This window comes from Nelusetta ayraudi, unplaced genomic scaffold (assembly GCF_046127955.1).
Source record: "Nelusetta ayraudi isolate G7.1 ecotype Tasmania unplaced genomic scaffold, CSIRO-AGI_Nayr_v1 ptg000154l, whole genome shotgun sequence".
In the NCBI taxonomy this organism is placed as follows: Eukaryota; Metazoa; Chordata; class Actinopteri; order Tetraodontiformes; family Monacanthidae; genus Nelusetta; species Nelusetta ayraudi.
Window position 1 is genome coordinate 12,501 of NW_027466204.1, and position 19,864 is coordinate 32,364.

At 48.2% G+C, this 19,864-nt stretch overlaps 1 protein-coding gene across 1 annotated transcript in view; it reads left to right on the forward strand.

Annotated features, from left to right (window-relative positions):
- The window catches only part of LOC142880054 (integrin alpha-8-like), a gene marked incomplete at its 5' end in the record, with an annotated part of 17,542 nt that extends 8,960 nt beyond the window's left edge, over positions 1-8,582 (forward strand). Inside the window, 9 exons of the mRNA XM_076013677.1 lie at positions 2,345-2,424; positions 2,824-2,904; positions 4,210-4,315; positions 5,316-5,474; positions 6,496-6,612; positions 6,718-6,831; positions 7,422-7,523; positions 7,627-7,749; positions 8,154-8,582. Of these exons, the coding sequence (XP_075869792.1) occupies positions 2,345-2,424; positions 2,824-2,904; positions 4,210-4,315; positions 5,316-5,474; positions 6,496-6,612; positions 6,718-6,831; positions 7,422-7,523; positions 7,627-7,749; positions 8,154-8,243 (972 nt within the window). The remainder of the gene's footprint in view (positions 1-2,344; positions 2,425-2,823; positions 2,905-4,209; positions 4,316-5,315; positions 5,475-6,495; positions 6,613-6,717; positions 6,832-7,421; positions 7,524-7,626; positions 7,750-8,153) is intronic.
- Between the last annotated feature and the right edge of the window lie 11,282 nt (positions 8,583-19,864).

The window sequence follows — 19,864 nt, forward strand, 5'->3', positions numbered from 1 at the left end:
TTGCTAGGCACTGCAAGGTGTCAAGGCCGGGGCAGGCGTGTGTTGGAGCTCTGGAGGTGACAGAAGGCGCTCTGATAAATCAATTATGTGGTCATGTTTCACCGTCGGGGGAGGAGAGCAAGACAAGGCATGCCAAAGGTGTGTGTGTGTGTGTGTGTGTGTGTGTGTGTGTGTGTGTGTGTGTGTCTGCGCACCAGCCATCCAGATGTTTCCCATATTTAACTCTCCTTTCGCCCCGCTGGACCTTCAGGAATCCATGAGGTTCTGCAGAAGCCCCTCCCTCTGTGCGACCGAGCACTTCTTAACTTCACGCTGCCTCTAATGAGCACATTCCCAGAAAGGACGGCGACGCTGGTTTCGCTGTTTCCCCGGCTACATCCATCTTGCCAAAGCTCCGATCCAAAGTGTTCCCAGTGGTTTTGGTATCACCAAACCACATTTCTTTCTCTTTCTTTCTTTTAACCTAAAGCAAAATAAAGATGAAGGTTATCAGAAGCAACTGCTGCTGCTGCTGCTGCTGCTGCTGCTGCTGATGACTCCACCAGCGTTGGAAAAAAAAGCTGTGATCAGTACCAGTTGGAAGCATCCTTATGTTAATAATGAGCTCCTTATTGAGTGTGACAGACCAAGGCTTCATCCAATCACCTTCCGGGATTTATTGGCTAACCCTGTTTCTACGGGCTCCTTTCCAAATGGTCACATCAAATAAATCTTGCTGATTTACTGAGCATTTTGTTTATGGCGCTGGTAAAACAGCTACATGTCCTTAAAGACGCAACAACAGTGATGCCGGCTGCTGCCCACATTCTGCGGCTCACACCAAAGTGTCAGAATTCCCTCGGAAAACTTTTTTCAAAGCACCGCTGCGTTGTAAACTGTATTGTTTCCACAGTTGGATGATTTTGCCTAAAATAGAAGACAACACAAAACACACACACACATTGTGGCTACACAATCTTGTGGCCAAACACCGCAGCCTCTGGAGGAGAGCGACCCAACACTTTTGGTCACAAGGCAGCAGGATAATTATTGGCATTGTGTCGAGCGGGGAGGAGCATCTGGGAGCGACCCGACCTGATGTTTATCCACCGGGGCTTTTTAGATGGTAGAGATGGAAGTTCACATCTAAACTGGATGAGCTGGATTTTGCGGACGATGTAGTGCTACTCTCATCCAGCAAAATGCAACACCAGGGAAAAACAAGCAGATAAGAGGAAGAAGCCAAAGGAGTTGGTCTCAAGATCAATGCAGGAAAGAGCAAAACCCTGAGAATGAATGCAGGAAAGCAGGAAAAGATCAAGATCAACCATAAAGAAATGGACGATGTTGAGCAGTTGACTCACTGTACCTAGGAGCCACATTATGCAAAGGAGGAGGTGGTGTGAAGGACTTGAAAAACAGGAGGATCATTCATGAAACTCAAAAAGGTCTGGAACTCCAGGAGCATCTCAAGAAAAACAATGAGGAGACTATAAAACACTTGTAGTACCTGTCCTACTGTATGGCTGGGAAACATGGAAGATGAACAAGGGAGACAACAAGGCAGTGGACCTTTTCCACAACAGATGCCTGAGAAGAATCCTCAGAATTCAGTGGCAAGACCATATCAGTCCTGAAGAGCTCCTGGAAAGAGCTGGAATGAAGCCAGCGAGCAAGGACGTGAAGTGGCAAAGGTGGAAGACGATCGGACACACACTGAGGCAGGACCACAACGACGACTGCAATGTAACCCTGACCCTGACCCTGACCCTGACCCTGACCTGGGCCCCAGAAAGAAGAAGAAGATGCAGGATGGAGGTCGTTGGCCAAGGCCAGATTAGCGTCAGCCAACCCAGGTAGGAGGAGGAGCTTTGTGAAGACCTTCTGTGGCACCTGGCACAAAGTGGAAAACTAACAGGTAACATCCACCCTGGATGTGTGTTTTCCACTGGGCCGCAGTTCCTCCCCCCTCACGTGATAATAACGCACACTTTTCACCGTCAGAGACTTTTGCAACAGTGTGACTGAATCATGGATTTTGTGGCTGTGTTTAGTGAGTAGTCAGGCACCAAGAGTGACTTTGTTCCAGAAAAGCGACTAGCAACAAATCAAAACTCAAATGTGAAGCAATCATTCAATCTGGTTCTTCTTAACCCTAACCCTTCATCCTAACCCTAACCTGGACGAGGAGGGGGAGGAGGTTCAAGCCGGGGACCTAAACTGTAGCGCCCAGGGAGCAGCAACTGTAAAGCTAACAGTGACCTTTCCGTGACCTTCCCGTGGAGATGCGTCCCCTCATCACTCTGCATCACGCTGTCTTTCTTTGTTTCTTCTAACGCTCCCTCTCCTCTCTCCTCTGGCCCAGCTGTCTCTCGCTTTGAGGTTTTCCATCCAGAGGCTGGAGGACGCCGGGCCGACCATCAGCCTGGAGCTGCAGATCCACAGGTGACACGCCCACCAGAACTCTTCCCCACTCATCCCCTCTTCCTCACACACTCACACGCAGTATCACACACACAAAGATGTGTTTGTCTCTGCCGGGGGCCGTGTTGTTGGGTTGAGCTGGGTTCTGTTGGGTTGAGCTGGGTTCTGTTGGGTTGAGCTGGGTTCTGTTGGGTTCTGCTGTCTGCGCTCGACTCGTAGACAGATTGCCTGGAGAAACTCCAGAATGGAAACAGGCTTTGTGCAACATGTTGGCTGTCGTGCTTCCTGGTGCTGTGTCGGATGCATTGCATCACCAGAGCTGAACTCTGGTCAATAAGCACACAGACTTCTTTCTGTGAACACGGTTCTGAATGTGAACATGGTTCTGAATGTGTCCCTGCCCTGTGAATCTCTCTGCAGCTCCAACAAGGACAACCCCGACAGCAACCTGCTCAGCTTCAACCTGTCCGTCGAGGCCGTCACTCAGCTGGACCTGCGAGGGTGAGTCCGTCGGCACGCCGCCGTCCTTCCCGTTGGAGGGCCGGTGACATCATTCTCTACCCCCCCGACCCAGCGTGCGTCACAAAGGCTTGGATTGATCCCCGCTAGAGCCTTCCTTTCCTCGGTGTTTGCGTGATATTCCGGCACATTGTCATGTGTTTAAAATCTGCGGAGCCGCTTTTATATACAGATGTGAGAGGAGCCAAAGAAAAAATGGAATGGAGAGACAGGAGCGGAGGTGTAATCACCAGCACATGGGACGCTTTGGGAGCCCTTGACGTGTTCATGCCCACAGAGGCGAATGCGGGCGCACTTCAAAAAGCTCGGACTCATGCGTGGCCTTGTTTGGGTGCGGTGGGTTGCACATGTAAACAGAGGAGGAGCCAGGACGAGAGGAGGAGCCAGGACGAGAGGAGGAGGGGGAGGGTTAGTTGTTAGTTGTCCACCCGACAACAGAAACCTTGCATTTGTTTGTTGCTCTGACCTGATTTCAGGCGACTTCTGTCAAATCCATAACAGACTTTCTTCACATGTGTGAATCTGCGTGCGTCTATTATTGAGCTCAAAGAATATTAATTGTACTCAAAAGCAAGCAAAGGATTTTCAGTTCAGTCAGTGAAAGCTCCAACATTTACAATCTTTCTTTACTCTGTTTGTCAGACAGCCTTAGCTAAAGCCCACAGCTTGGAAACCAGCCCTTTGTGATGTCACAAAGACAACCAATAGGTGTTATTCTTCCCTCTGAGGTCACCTTGTTTAAGCCCCCTCCCAAACTGTTGATGGAGGGCAAAACAAAAATCACTATTAGCAGGAAGCTGTAAACGGAGCACTTGGGGTCAAGTTTGCTGTTTTCTGAAGCTGCCTTTTATGTTTTTTGATGATTAATTGTGTAAGGACAAAGTTTGGGCTATAAAACTAAAATATGAAAAAAGGGGTCAAATCTGGAAACCATGAAGCACAATCACATTAAAAGAGGACAAAGCTTCTTCGAGCAAAAGCATCCTGCCTTTAATGCCTTTTACCACTGAAGTGTTGTTGCCTTGTGAAGCAGATGAAATTCCCAGCTTAATTCCATCATCTGCACATAAAGACAACGCTAAAATAATCCAGAACAATGTTTCCCGCCAAAACCAAAAATCTTTACAGTTGCCAGGAAAATCGAGTTTATTTTTATCATTTGTTGGTGCTCACATCCCAGAAGCAGCACCAGACACGCCCACTTGAAAACATTCCCAAACTGGCCCAAATCTGAACAGAGCAAATTTGACAGCGCTGACGTCACAGAGCTCCGCCTCCCCTCCACAGGGTGTCTCATCCCTCGCAGGTGCTGCTGCCTTTCCCTCGCTGGGAGCCCAAAGAGAAGCCCGTCAAGGAGGACGACGTGGGGCCGCAAGTCACGCACATCTACGAGGTAAACGCACAAGTGCTTCTTGACTTTCCAAAAAACAAAGAGCAACCAGGGACGGCGCAGTTGGACTGCTTGGCTGCTGCTGCTGCTGCTGCTGCTGCTGCTGCTGCCGCCTGTTGAGTGTAAAGAGAAGAGGTGAAGAAAAACGGTGTGGGAAGTTGTAAATTAGGCTGCGGCAGAGTGGGGAACCCTCACACAGCTACACAGCAAAGCAAACGGCAGCTCTATAAAAGCATCGGGGCTCCTGCTGATCAAAGCTCTCTGCTTCAGGAGTAATTAGCCCCCCCGCCCGAAACCAAAAAAGGGCGGGAAAGGTGAGAAAAGAGGAGAAGTGGGGAAGGAGAAGGGAAGAGGTGGAGGACAGGGGAAGCAGGGGAAGTGGGGGGGGGGACGGAGGGAGAGCAGCAGACTGAGACTGCGACACACGTGCAGCTTTGTGTCCATTAGCTGCACGTGCTGCAACTTCTTCCTCCTTTTAAAGGGACGGCAGCCTTTTATTGAAGCCGAGTGCGCTGCCGCGCCGCCGCTGTCTGGCCGCTCCGGCAGCTGATAATGAGTTTCAGTGCTCAGCCTCTTCCCAGTTGGCAGCTGCTTCCAGTTAGGACAGAATTCCTGCCCCGGAGCTTTCTGGGCTCATGTCCTGTTTGGATGACTTCCTTTGGTCTCATTTGTGTGTGTGAGAAAAAAGAAACAAAGAGGCTCTAAAGTCAAATGAGGTCACGGGTCAGATTATTATGGGGTGTCTTGAATTGATGTTTCTTTGAGGCTCTGGGGTTTTTAATGTGTGTTTGGACGAGCCAGGCGTCGCTCCCCAGTGGCTTGGTCCCAGTACATTAATAGCATTATCTTCACTCAAACACAGGTGGGATGTGTCATCATTAGCATGTTAGCAGTCATGGTAACCCAATGATAGCTTCCACCGCCTGGGACGCACGACAACAGAGAGACGATAACACAACACTGACAACCGTCTGGGTCCCCCCTGTTCTCCTTTTGTTCTCAGCTCCACAACTCTGGTCCCAGCAGCATTAAAGAGGCGGAGCTCCACGTGGGCTGGCCCGCCCGCTTCCGTGACGTGAACCTGCTGTATGCCATGGAGATTCAAACTGACGGCCCAATTAGCTGCCGGACGAACACCAGCTTCAACCCGCTGGACCTGAAGGCAACTCACACACTCTCACACACACACACACACACACACACACGAGGAACACCGGCTGTGGCATAATGACCCCACTTCATTCACCATCATTTGCCACAGAGTCAATCTTTGTAGTTTTGTCCTGTGTGAGTGACAGCGTATGAAGTCAGCGTCTGATTGGCTGGGATCGCTCGCAGCCGCTGCCTTCCGGCCGCTCGTCACAACTTTATTGTTCTGGTGGACGCGGCGAGGGAGACGAAGCTATTATCAGACATTAGAGCTGAAACTGATTGTAAAGTACGGGATATCATCTGCGGACTAATTCCCAAGGGACACGCAGTCATTTTCCAAAGTGCGTAATTGTGCCAGGAAGTGCTGTCAGTCGTAATCATCCATGAATGCGAATGTAGTCGGACACACTTTACATGTTTGGCTTTGTTTATCATTTCTTCTTAACAGCCGTTGTTGTTTTCCTCGACTGCATTTTTATCTGATGCAGTCACTTCCTGTTTAGACGTGTATGTAGACCAGACTGATGGACTCACCGTGTGTGATGTCTACTCCAGAAGCTGTAAGAATCTCACACTGTTCTGTACACTTCAAAAATAGGAACTCACAAGAAAAAGACAGCAGAGCATTTTTTTTTTAATGTGTATTTTGTCCAAGAATTTGGTGATTTTGATTGTATTTTTCATTTGTGGCACTGAAAGATGGATTGGTACGCCTACAACTGATCAACAACTCCGCCCACCTTCCCCAGTAGTCGACTGGCTTCAGCTTTGTCCTTTGATCTTTGTCTCCCTCTGATTGGCCGTCTTGGCTGCGTCAGAGGGCCTGCAGACAAGGGTTAGGGTCATGGTTAGGGTCAGGGTTAGTCTGTCCCTAACCCTAACCCTAACCCTAACCCTAACCCACTGTGCCACTGTGTTCCTCTCATTCCTTCAGTCTGAGAAGGAAATGTCTCCGTCCAGAAGTCTTCATCACGTGGCTTTTCATTGGTGAAATGTTTCACGGGGGCGGTCTTTCCCTCTCTTTGCATCAGATCTCTGCAGGCCAGGACACGCCAGAGTTGTTGGGTTTCCTGAGGAACACGAGCGTGGCTCAGCAGCGCCTCAGACGCTCTGCCCCTTCTCCCAAAAGTCCAACGGGAAAAATTTTGGTGAGCTTCAACCGCAGGCACGTGTCTGTCGTCCACACAGACGGACACACATTAGGGGTGACTGACGTCTCGTCCTCTTTTCTCTCTGTTCTGCTGGATGGGCAGAACTGCACCAACATCTCCTGCCTGAGGATCACGTGTCTGGTGGGTCGCTTGGACCGCGGGGAGAGCGCAGTGGTCAAGATCCGCTCCAGACTCTGGGCGCAAACGTTCCTGCGGGTCAGCATCACCTTGCCAGCGCACAGTCTTGTGTTACTCTCACTGCTTTGTATGATCGGCACACTCACATCAAACACAAGTGCAGGTTATCAGGCCACAGTGTGGTGAGGTCTCACTGGTGTTACTGTCAGTGCTCAACTCCATCACTTCTGGATGTTGCTTTTTGTCATGTCACAAAGGGCACCCTTCCTCACGCAGTCAATTCCAACACCAACAGGCGGTTGTCAGAACTGCACCCTTTGAACGCCTTGCAGCTGCAAATACAAGCAAGAAGCTTCAAAACAGAGCTTTTGTTGGTGGCTGTGAACAGGGTTAAATATGCCACTGTTTTGCTCTCAATCAATAATAATGACACCCAGCTAGACTGCTGGTGATGTGTTCAAGGTCCAGTGTGTCAAATGTGGCCTTGTTTATCATTTTTATACGTGTAAAAGCTCAACATACTGCCCATAACCCTAACCCTACCCTACCCTACCCTAACCCACATGACTGTGCCTTCATTTGAGACGTGCAGTCAGGCGATGATTGACTGGACCTTTAACACATGGCTCTCTTTGCCTGATGATAATATTCATGTCTTTATCTGGCAGCATCGCAACATCCCCTACAACCTCAACTCCACCGCGTCAGTCGCCGTCGTGTCGATGCCGTACCGCGTCCAGCCCTCCGTCCTGCCCACACGCACCACCTCGGTAAGAACGCCCGTGACGAAGAGGAGGAGGAGGAGGAGGAGGAGGAGGTGGACTTTGGGGTAACAGACAGCCCACTGTCTCTCTGTCCCTGTGCGTCCTCCAGATGGGGACCTCCGTGCTGTGGGGGACGGTGGACGTCTTCTGGGCCGTGCCGCTCTGGGTCATCGTCCTGGCCATCCTGGTGGGCCTGCTGGTTCTGGCTCTGCTCACTCTGCTCATGTGGAAGGTCCGCACTCACACGCACAGACACCACCACGTGCACAGTGTCAACCTTAACTACCCTTCACCAGCACTAATGGCTTGAGTGGGGGCTTGAACTGTTGACCCTGTGCAACGCCGGCACGGCACACAAACATAAACACAACACAGCGTCCTGGACTGAGTTCAGCTGGAGAGCGATGTTTACTCTCCGTTACATGGGATGTATTTGACTGCACGGTGACACTAATGCATCCATTTATCATTCATTCTGCCTATCTATCTATCTATCTATCTATCTATCATCTATCTATCCGTCTATCCATCCATCTATCTATCTATCATCTATCTATCCGTCTATCCATCCATCTATCTATCTATATCTATCTATCTGTCTATCTGTCTATCTATCCATCTATCTATCTCCCACAGTGTGGTTTCTTTGACCGGGCACGGCCGCCAGCGGATGACAATGTCTCCGACCAGGAGCAGTTGACCTCTGACCAGATGGGCGACGCCTAACGTGGCTCAGCGCTGCTCCTGATTGGAGGACCGAGGGTTTTCTCGAGGGACCTTTGTGCACCTTTCTGCCGAGCATTGAGCAGATGTGTGATGTGTGAAGATCCCCCATCATTCATCTGCTCTTCAACTTGGAAACCAAAGCAACTCTCGGCACGGGCTGAAGATTGCAGCCCAACTCCCGGCCGGGCCTACAGAACCCGGTTCTAACCTGACCCAGCGGAGACCACACCCCCTACCAGTGCCAGTGCATCAGAACTGAGGGCAGGAAGGATGTTGAGTTTGTTGTGAGGATGCTTTGCCCTCGCCCGTGTACTGACGCTAAAACAGACCTGAGATCTGTCACGTGTGCTTCAGTGTGACCTGGCACATGCGTGTGCCTCTGTGTGTGTCTCGGCGTGTTTGATAGATTGTATGTCCGTTCCTCCTGCTTTATCTCCTGCAGCTGATTAATGTGTGTACGCACACTTCTCTCTCTGTCACACACACGTACACACACGCACACACACGCACACACACGCACACACACGCACAGATGTAGCCGCGTGCAAAAAAAGGCACAACGTTAATATGTATTTTTATGAATGTACGTGCAATACTTGAGCGTGGCGTGATACTGTGGCTTGTTTACACTGGCATTATTTTTATTAGAGCTTCTCCATGGTGTGTGTGTGCCGAGGCCACGCCTCTTTGTGTCGGACGGCCGTGTTTTATCTAAACAGCAAGCGTTGCATGTTTCATACAAGCAGAGCGACATGAGTAGACCAATGTAAAGTAAGTTATTGTGCTGACGGAATGAATTGAAGGATTGTAAAAACACACCTGATCTTCTCCTGGTGTCTGATGGCGGCGGTCGATTGCAAATGTTAGTTGTAAAGAAAAAAAATCTATTTAAAACACAGTCTGAGACTGTGGACCTCGCTGCACATACTCTCAGTTAACAGTGTGCTATATGTTGTCTGTTTGATATTAGTGGTTTGTGCACAGGCAGACAGAAGACAGAAGAGGCCAAGACGTGGATACTTTGACATCAAAGTGTCGTGTTTGAGTCGTCTTCTATTGTACCAAGTGCGATGGTTGACTATAATAAAGTGACGTTCCATTTCTGTAGGTCAGGTGATCATGAGTCCTAATATATTGCTAATAAAACAACATTAATGTGTTGTTGTTATTCTAGAAAAAATACTCACAAGGTGATTTCATCTGCATCTGATCTTCATACTACTGACCTCAGAACCCATGAGGCTTTTCCAGTGTAGCAGCGACCTCTTGTGGTGAGAAAAAAACATGTTTATTTCAGTGTTTAAGAGATGCATATTTTACAATACGACCGCCATGGCCCCTCAAACAGCAATGCAACAGCAGCACTGATGAAGAAGACGACAACAATCAGAATTCTTCTCCACGGCCGAACCTGGACACATTTATTTTTTATTATTTATCTTTCTGATGTCATTGTGAAACATTAGTTTTTCCTATGCTGAAGAGTCTCTGTTCCAATAGAGGCAGTCTAGTGCATTCTGTTCTTTGTCCACTTTATTGTCAGTAGTCTATACTTAGAGATCGTAGGGTTAGGGTAGGGTAGGGTATCGTGCACTTTTCCTTTGTCCAGGACATTTTACTACTCGCTTTATTTGATTCTTGTTTCACTCTTTCCACACTTTTTCCTCAAACATTTCGTACATGGTGCGGCAAGTAAATGTTAAAAGAAGGAAGACACCAAAAGCCAGACAGGGCTTGTTTGAATTTTTCCAATTTATTTTATAATAAACAATCAAATTATTATTTTCTGCCTATTGGTTTGGTGGATAGTCCTTCTTGATCATGAAGTTGATAAAAAGAAAACATTCAGACGTGGCAACATGAAAAAGGTAAAAATAAAGAAAATTTCCACTCCAAATTTCAATTTTAATTCTAATATAAATTCTAGTGGTCATATCTGGTTTAAAATGTGATAAGGTGGTTTGAAGTTCGCCCATTCATTTCAATGGGCGAACTGTTTGAGCAGCAGCCAATGCACTGTGGAAGGAATCTGCTATGGCTCCCTCTAGTGGTGAGAGAGGCAGTGCACCCTGCTGAGTGAAATGTCACCCTCTAGTGGTGAGAGGTAGTTATCGCTTAGGTCTGGCATAGGCATAGGGTTATAGGGTGGAGGAGTTAAAGTCACAGCCGTGCCATACATTAGACCAGGGGTCCCCAATTTACGGCCCGCGGGCCACATCCGGCCCGCTGCGTGTCTCTGTCCAGGCCGCGTGAAGGCGGTCACAGTGAAGATTTTTCGTTTCAGCCTCGCGTTCGTGCACTCACTGCAAAAGTGAGCGTGCGTGTGTGTGCATGTGTGTGTGTGTGTGAGAGAGTGCAATGGTGGGAAGAGACGCACGTTTCAGCACCTGAGAAGAACGACGAAGTGACAAACTGCAGCTTCACTGGGAGAGTGATTGGTTTAAAAAGAAATTTATTCAAAAAAATATCTAAAAAAAAAAGGGGGAGGAATGGGAGGGGGGACTGATTGGCAAGCTTTTGTCACATTGCTTTAGATATCCAACAATGAGTTGGGCTGTTTGGTTCTTGTTATGCTTTTGGCTCAGATTTTAGAAAATTACACATTGTGGGCGTTGACATATGGTATCAGTCTGAGCTATGAAGTCTATGCAGGGTGAGACAAGAGATCCACCGGGCCGTGTAGAGCGAATCTCCAAAGGAGTGGGAGGGAAACCAACCCAGCATATGACAAATAACCCATAATATAAAACACACACATCCTGTGAAACCACAGACCAGCTACAAACAACAGCAGCTGGCACACACAGGCTGAACACAGATTCGTCCGCTGCTCTCTCCCCCCCCCGATTGTTGTGGCGGATGGTTGTCCAACCGTCCGCCATCAGGTAAGTGGTAAGTATGTTTTTGGGTTAGGGTTAGTGTTAGGGTTCCTCAAGTACTAGAAGCCCCAAATTTGCTGTGGGCACTTCTTGGGGGCTCCTGATGAAAGAGCAAGTGGCCCCATGTCTCTAGGACAAAGTTGAAATTTCACCCCATAGACTTGCATTGAAATAAGGCTGAAGCTAGGGTTAGGGTTAGGGTTAGGGTTACGGTTCCTCAAGTGCTAGAAGCCCCAAATTTGGTGTGGGCGCTTCTTGGGGGCTCCTAATGAAAAAGCAAGTGGCCCCATGTCTCTAGGACAAAGTTGAAATTTCACCCCATAGACTTGCATTGAAATAAGGCTGAAGCTAGGGTTAGGGTTAGGGTTAGGGTTAAGATTAGGGTCAGGGTTCCTCAAGTACTAGAAGCCCCAAATTTGCTGTGGGCGCTTCTTGGGGGCTCCTGATGAAAGAGCAAGTGGCCCCATGTCTCTAGGACAAAGTTGAAATTTCACCCCATAGACTTGCATTGAAATAAGGCTGAAGCTAGGGTTAGGGTTAGGGTTAGGGTTAAGATTAGGGTTAGGGTTCCTCAAGTACTAGAAGCCCCAAATTTGCTGTGGGCGCTTCTTGGGGGCTCCTGATGAAAGAGCAAGTGGCCCCATGTCTCTAGGACAAAGTTGAAATTTCACCCCATAGACTTGCATTGAAATAAGGCTGAAGCTAGGGTTAGGGTTAGGGTTAGGGTTAAGATTAGGGTTAGGGTTCCTCAAGTACTAGAAGCCCCAAATTTGCTGTGGGCGCTTCTTGGGGGCTCCTGATGAAAGAGCAAGTGGCCCCATGTCTCTAGGACAAAGTTGAAATTTCACCCCATAGACTTGCATTGAAATAAGGCTGAAGCTAGGGTTAGGGTTAGGGTTAGGGTTAAGATTAGGGTTAGGGTTCCTCAAGTACTAGAAGCCCCAAATTTGCTGTGGGCGCTTCTTGGGGGCTCCTGATGAAAGAGCAAGTGGCCCCATGTCTCTAGGACAAAGTTGAAATTTCACCCCATAGACTTGCATTGAAATAAGGCTGAAGCTAGGGTTAGGGTTAGGGTTAGGGTTAAGATTAGGGTTAGGGTTCCTCAAGTACTAGAAGCCCCAAATTTGCTGTGGGCACTTCTTGGGGGCTCTTGATGAAAGAGAAAGTGGCCCCATGTCTCTAGGACAAAGTTGAAATTTCACCCCATAGACTTGCATTGAAATAAGGCTGAAGCTAGGGTTAGGGTTAGGGTTAGGGTTAAAATTAGGGTTAGGGTTCCTCAAGTACTAGAAGCCCCAAATTTGCTGTGGGCGCTTCTTGGGGGCTCCTGATGAAAGAGCAAGTGGCCCCATGTCTCTAGGACAAAGTTGAAATTTCACCCCATAGACTTGCATTGAAATAAGGCTGAAGCTAGGGTTAGGGTTAGGGTTAGGGTTACGGTTCCTCAAGTGCTAGAAGCCCCAAATTTGGTGTGGGCGCTTCTTGGGGGCTCCTGATGAAAAAGCAAGTGGCCCCATGTCTCTAGGACAAAGTTGAAATTTCACCCCATAGACTTGCATTGAAATAAGGCTGAAGCTAGGGTTAGGGTTAGGGTTAGGGTTAAGATTAGGGTTAGGGTTCCTCAAGTACTAGAAGCCCCAAATTTGCTGTGGGCGCTTCTTGGGGGCTCCTGATGAAAGAGCAAGTGGCCCCATGTCTCTAGGACAAAGTTGAAATTTCACCCCATAGACTTGCATTGAAATAAGGCTGAAGCTAGGGTTAGGGTTAGGGTTAGGGTTAGGGTTCCTCAAGTGCTAGAAGCCCCAAATTTGGTGTGGGCGCTTCTTGGGGGCTCCTGATGAAAAAGCAAGTGGCCCCATGTCTCTAGGACAAAGTTGAAATTTCACCCCATAGACTTGCATTGAAATAAGGCTGAAGCTAGGGTTAGGGTTAGGGTTAGGGTTACGGTTCCTCAAGTGCTAGAAGCCCCAAATTTGGTGTGGGCGCTTCTTGGGGGCTCCTGATGAAAAAGCAAGTGGCCCCATGTCTCTAGGACAAAGTTGAAATTTCACCCCATAGACTTGCATTGAAATAAGGCTGAAGCTAGGGTTAGGGTTAGGGTTAGGGTTACGGTTCCTCAAGTGCTAGAAGCCCCAAATTTGGTGTGGGCGCTTCTTGGGGGCTCCTGATGAAAAAGCAAGTGGCCCCATGTCTCTAGGACAAAGTTGAAATTTCACCCCATAGACTTGCATTGAAATAAGGCTGAAGCTAGGGTTAGGGTTAGGGTTAGGGTTAAGATTAGGGTTAGGGTTCCTCAAGTACTAGAAGCCCCAAATTTGCTGTGGGCGCTTCTTGGGGGCTCCTGATGAAAGAGCAAGTGGCCCCATGTCTCTAGGACAAAGTTGAAATTTCACCCCATAGACTTGCATTGAAATAAGGCTGAAGCTAGGGTTAGGGTTAGGGTTAGGGTTAAGATTAGGGTTAGGGTTCCTCAAGTACTAGAAGCCCCAAATTTGCTGTGGGCGCTTCTTGGGGGCTCCTGATGAAAGAGCAAGTGGCCCCATGTCTCTAGGACAAAGTTGAAATTTCACCCCATAGACTTGCATTGAAATAAGGCTGAAGCTAGGTTTAGGGTTAAGGTTAGGGTTACGGTTCCTCAAGTGCTAGAAGCCCCAAATTTGGTGTGGGCGCTTCTTGGGGTCTCCTGATGAAAAAGCAAGTGGCCCCATGTCTCTAGGACAAAGTTGAAATTTCACCCCATAGACTTGCATTGAAATAAGGCTGAAGCTAGGGTTAGGGTTAGGGTTAGGGTTAAGATTAGGGTTAGGGTTCCTCAAGTACTAGAAGCCCCAAATTTGGTGTGGGCGCTTCTTGGGGGCTCCTGATGAAAGAGCAAGTGGCCCCATGTCTCTAGGACAAAGTTGAAATTTCACCCCATAGACTTGCATTGAAATAAGGCTGAAGCTAAAGTTAGGGTTAAGGTTAGGGTTAAGATTAGGGTTAGGGTTCCTCAAGTACTAGAAGCCCCAAATTTGCTGTGGGCGCTTCTTGGGGGCTCCTGATGAAAGAGCAAGTGGCCCCATGTCTCTAGGACAAAGTTGAAATTTCACCCCATAGACTTGCATTGAAATAAGGCTGAAGCTAGGGTTAGGGTTAGGGTTAGGGTTAAGATTAGGGTTAGGGTTTCTCAAGTACTAGAAGCCCCAAATTTGCTGTGGGCGCTTCTTGGGGGCTCCTGATGAAAGAGCAAGTGGCCCCATGTCTCTAGGACAAAGTTGAAATTTCACCCCATAGACTTGCATTGAAATAAGGCTGAAGCTAGGGTTAGGGTTAGGGTTAGGGTTAAGATTAGGGTTAGGGTTCCTCAAGTACTAGAAGCCCCAAATTTGCTGTGGGCGCTTCTTGGGGGCTCCTGATGAAAGAGCAAGTGGCCCCATGTCTCTAGGACAAAGTTGAAATTTCACCCCATAGACTTGCATTGAAATAAGGCTGAAGCTAGGGTTAGGGTTAGGGTTAGGGTTAAGATTAGGGTTAGGGTTCCTCAAGTACTAGAAGCCCCAAATTTGCTGTGGGCGCTTCTTGGGGGCTCCTGATGAAAGAGCAAGTGGCCCCATGTCTCTAGGACAAAGTTGAAATTTCACCCCATAGACTTGCATTGAAATAAGGCTGAAGCTAGGGTTAGGGTTAGGGTTAGGGTTAAGATTAGGGTTAGGGTTCCTCAAGTACTAGAAGCCCCAAATTTGCTGTGGGCGCTTCTTGGGGGCTCCTGATGAAAGAGCAAGTGGCCCCATGTCTCTAGGACAAAGTTGAAATTTCACCCCATAGACTTGCATTGAAATAAGGCTGAAGCTAGGGTTAGGGTTAGGGTTAGGGTTAAGATTAGGGTTAGGGTTCCTCAAGTACTAGAAGCCCCAAATTTGCTGTGGGCGCTTCTTGGGGGCTCCTGATGAAAGAGCAAGTGGCCCCATGTCTCTAGGACAAAGTTGAAATTTCACCCCATAGACTTGCATTGAAATAAGGCTGAAGCTAGGGTTAGGGTTAGGGTTAGGGTTAAGATTAGGGTTAGGGTTCCTCAAGTACTAGAAGCCCCAAATTTGCTGTGGGCGCTTCTTGGGGGCTCCTGATGAAAGAGCAAGTGGCCCCATGTCTCTAGGACAAAGTTGAAACTTCACCCCATAGACTTGCATTGAAATAAGGCTGAAGCTAGGGTTAGGGTTAGGGTTAGGGTTAAGATTAGGGTTAGGGTTCCTCAAGTACTAGAAGCCCCAAATTTGCTGTGGGCGCTTCTTGGGGGCTCCTGATGAAAGAGCAAGTGGCCCCATGTCTCTAGGACAAAGTTGAAATTTCACCCCATAGACTTGCATTGAAATAAGGCTGAAGCTAGGGTTAGGGTTAGGGTTAGGGTTAAGATTAGGGTTAGGGTTCCTCAAGTACTAGAAGCCCCAAATTTGCTGTGGGCGCTTCTTGGGGGCTCCTGATGAAAGAGCAAGTGGCCCCATGTCTCTAGGACAAAGTTGAAATTTCACCCCATAGACTTGCATTGAAATAAGGCTGAAGCTAGGGTTAGGGTTAGGGTTAGGGTTAAGATTAGGGTTAGGGTTCCTCAAGTACTAGAAGCCCCAAATTTGCTGTGGGCGCTTCTTGGGGGCTCCTGATGAAAGAGCAAGTGGCCCCATGTCTCTAGGACAAAGTTGAAATTTCACCCAATAGACTTGCATTGAAATAAGGCTGAAGCTAGGGTTAGGGTTAGGGTTAGGGTTAAGATTAGGGTTAGGGTTCCTCAAGTACTAGAAGCCCCAAATTTGCTGTGGGCGCTTCTTGGGGGCTCCTGATGAAAGAGCAAGTGGCCCCATGTCTCTAGGACAAAGTTGAAATTTCACCCCATAGACTTGCATTGAAATAAGGCTGAAGCTAGGGTTAGGGTTAGGGTTAGGGTTAAGATTAGGGTTAGGGTTCCTCAAGTACTAGAAGCCCCAAATTTGCTGTGGGCGCTTCTTGGGGGCTCTTGATGAAAGAGAAAGTGGCCCCATGTCTCTAGGACAAAGTTGAAATTTCACCCCATAGACTTGCATTGAAATAAGGCTGAAGCTAGGGTTAGGGTTAGGGTTAGGGTTAAGATTAGGGTTAGGGTTCCTCAAGTACTAGAAGCCCCAAATTTGCTGTGGGCGCTTCTTGGGGGCTCCTGATGAAAGAGCAAGTGGCCCCATGTCTCTAGGACAAAGATGAAATTTCACCCCATAGACTTGCATTGAAATAAGGCTGAAGCTAGGGTTAGGGTTAGGGTTAGGGTTACGGTTCCTCAAGTGCTAGAAGCCCCAAATTTGCTGTGGGCGCTTCTTGGGGGCTCCTGATGAAAAAGCAAGTGGCCCCATGTCTCTAGGACAAAGTTGAAATTTCACCCCATAGACTTGCATTGAAATAAGGCTGAAGCTAGGGTTAGGGTTAGGGTTAGGGTTACGGTTCCTCAAGTGCTAGAAGCCCCAAATTTGGTGTGGGCGCTTCTTGGGGGCTCCTGATGAAAAAGCAAGTGGCCCCATGTCTCTAGGACAAAGTTGAAATTTCACCCCATAGACTTGCATTGAAATAAGGCTGAAGCTAGGGTTAGGGTTAGGGTTAGGGTTAAGATTAGGGTTAGGGTTCCTCAAGTACTAGAAGCCCCAAATTTGCTGTGGGCACTTCTTGGGGGCTCTTGATGAAAGAGAAAGTGGCCCCATGTCTCTAGGACAAAGTTGAAATTTCACCCCATAGACTTGCATTGAAATAAGGCTGAAGCTAGGGTTAGGGTTAGGGTTAGGGTTAAAATTAGGGTTAGGGTTCCTCAAGTACTAGAAGCCCCAAATTTGCTGTGGGCGCTTCTTGGGGGCTCCTGATGAAAGAGCAAGTGGCCCCATGTCTCTAGGACAAAGTTGAAATTTCACCCCATAGACTTGCATTGAAATAAGGCTGAAGCTAGGGTTAGGGTTAGGGTTAGGGTTACGGTTCCTCAAGTGCTAGAAGCCCCAAATTTGGTGTGGGCGCTTCTTGGGGGCTCCTGATGAAAAAGCAAGTGGCCCCATGTCTCTAGGACAAAGTTGAAATTTCACCCCATAGACTTGCATTGAAATAAGGCTGAAGCTAGGGTTAGGGTTAGGGTTAGGGTTAAGATTAGGGTTAGGGTTCCTCAAGTACTAGAAGCCCCAAATTTGCTGTGGGCGCTTCTTGGGGGCTCCTGATGAAAGAGCAAGTGGCCCCATGTCTCTAGGACAAAGTTGAAATTTCACCCCATAGACTTGCATTGAAATAAGGCTGAAGCTAGGGTTAGGGTTAGGGTTAGGGTTAGGGTTCCTCAAGTGCTAGAAGCCCCAAATTTGGTGTGGGCGCTTCTTGGGGGCTCCTGATGAAAAAGCAAGTGGCCCCATGTCTCTAGGACAAAGTTGAAATTTCACCCCATAGACTTGCATTGAAATAAGGCTGAAGCTAGGGTTAGGGTTAGGGTTAGGGTTACGGTTCCTCAAGTGCTAGAAGCCCCAAATTTGGTGTGGGCGCTTCTTGGGGGCTCCTGATGAAAAAGCAAGTGGCCCCATGTCTCTAGGACAAAGTTGAAATTTCACCCCATAGACTTGCATTGAAATAAGGCTGAAGCTAGGGTTAGGGTTAGGGTTAGGGTTACGGTTCCTCAAGTGCTAGAAGCCCCAAATTTGGTGTGGGCGCTTCTTGGGGGCTCCTGATGAAAAAGCAAGTGGCCCCATGTCTCTAGGACAAAGTTGAAATTTCACCCCATAGACTTGCATTGAAATAAGGCTGAAGCTAGGGTTAGGGTTAGGGTTAGGGTTAAGATTAGGGTTAGGGTTCCTCAAGTACTAGAAGCCCCAAATTTGCTGTGGGCGCTTCTTGGGGGCTCCTGATGAAAGAGCAAGTGGCCCCATGTCTCTAGGACAAAGTTGAAATTTCACCCCATAGACTTGCATTGAAATAAGGCTGAAGCTAGGGTTAGGGTTAGGGTTAGGGTTAAGATTAGGGTTAGGGTTCCTCAAGTACTAGAAGCCCCAAATTTGCTGTGGGCGCTTCTTGGGGGCTCCTGATGAAAGAGCAAGTGGCCCCATGTCTCTAGGACAAAGTTGAAATTTCACCCCATAGACTTGCATTGAAATAAGGCTGAAGCTAGGTTTAGGGTTAAGGTTAGGGTTACGGTTCCTCAAGTGCTAGAAGCCCCAAATTTGGTGTGGGCGCTTCTTGGGGTCTCCTGATGAAAAAGCAAGTGGCCCCATGTCTCTAGGACAAAGTTGAAATTTCACCCCATAGACTTGCATTGAAATAAGGCTGAAGCTAGGGTTAGGGTTAGGGTTAGGGTTAAGATTAGGGTTAGGGTTCCTCAAGTACTAGAAGCCCCAAATTTGGTGTGGGCGCTTCTTGGGGGCTCCTGATGAAAGAGCAAGTGGCCCCATGTCTCTAGGACAAAGTTGAAATTTCACCCCATAGACTTGCATTGAAATAAGGCTGAAGCTAAAGTTAGGGTTAAGGTTAGGGTTAAGATTAGGGTTAGGGTTCCTCAAGTACTAGAAGCCCCAAATTTGCTGTGGGCGCTTCTTGGGGGCTCCTGATGAAAGAGCAAGTGGCCCCATGTCTCTAGGACAAAGTTGAAATTTCACCCCATAGACTTGCATTGAAATAAGGCTGAAGCTAGGGTTAGGGTTAGGGTTAGGGTTAAGATTAGGGTTAGGGTTCCTCAAGTACTAGAAGCCCCAAATTTGCTGTGGGCGCTTCTTGGGGGCTCCTGATGAAAGAGCAAGTGGCCCCATGTCTCTAGGACAAAGTTGAAATTTCACCCCATAGACTTGCATTGAAATAAGGCTGAAGCTAGGGTTAGGGTTAGGGTTAGGGTTAAGATTAGGGTTAGGGTTCCTCAAGTACTAGAAGCCCCAAATTTGCTGTGGGCGCTTCTTGGGGGCTCCTGATGAAAGAGCAAGTGGCCCCATGTCTCTAGGACAAAGTTGAAATTTCACCCCATAGACTTGCATTGAAATAAGGCTGAAGCTAGGGTTAGGGTTAGGGTTAGGGTTAAGATTAGGGTTAGGGTTCCTCAAGTACTAGAAGCCCCAAATTTGCTGTGGGCGCTTCTTGGGGGCTCCTGATGAAAGAGCAAGTGGCCCCATGTCTCTAGGACAAAGTTGAAATTTCACCCCATAGACTTGCATTGAAATAAGGCTGAAGCTAGGGTTAGGGTTAGGGTTAGGGTTAAGATTAGGGTTAGGGTTCCTCAAGTACTAGAAGCCCCAAATTTGCTGTGGGCGCTTCTTGGGGGCTCCTGATGAAAGAGCAAGTGGCCCCATGTCTCTAGGACAAAGTTGAAATTTCACCCCATAGACTTGCATTGAAATAAGGCTGAAGCTAGGGTTAGGGTTAGGGTTAGGGTTAAGATTAGGGTTAGGGTTCCTCAAGTACTAGAAGCCCCAAATTTGCTGTGGGCGCTTCTTGGGGGCTCCTGATGAAAGAGCAAGTGGCCCCATGTCTCTAGGACAAAGTTGAAATTTCACCCCATAGACTTGCATTGAAATAAGGCTGAAGCTAGGGTTAGGGTTAGGGTTAGGGTTAAGATTAGGGTTAGGGTTCCTCAAGTACTAGAAGCCCCAAATTTGCTGTGGGCGCTTCTTGGGGGCTCCTGATGAAAGAGCAAGTGGCCCCATGTCTCTAGGACAAAGTTGAAACTTCACCCCATAGACTTGCATTGAAATAAGGCTGAAGCTAGGGTTAGGGTTAGGGTTAGGGTTAAGATTAGGGTTAGGG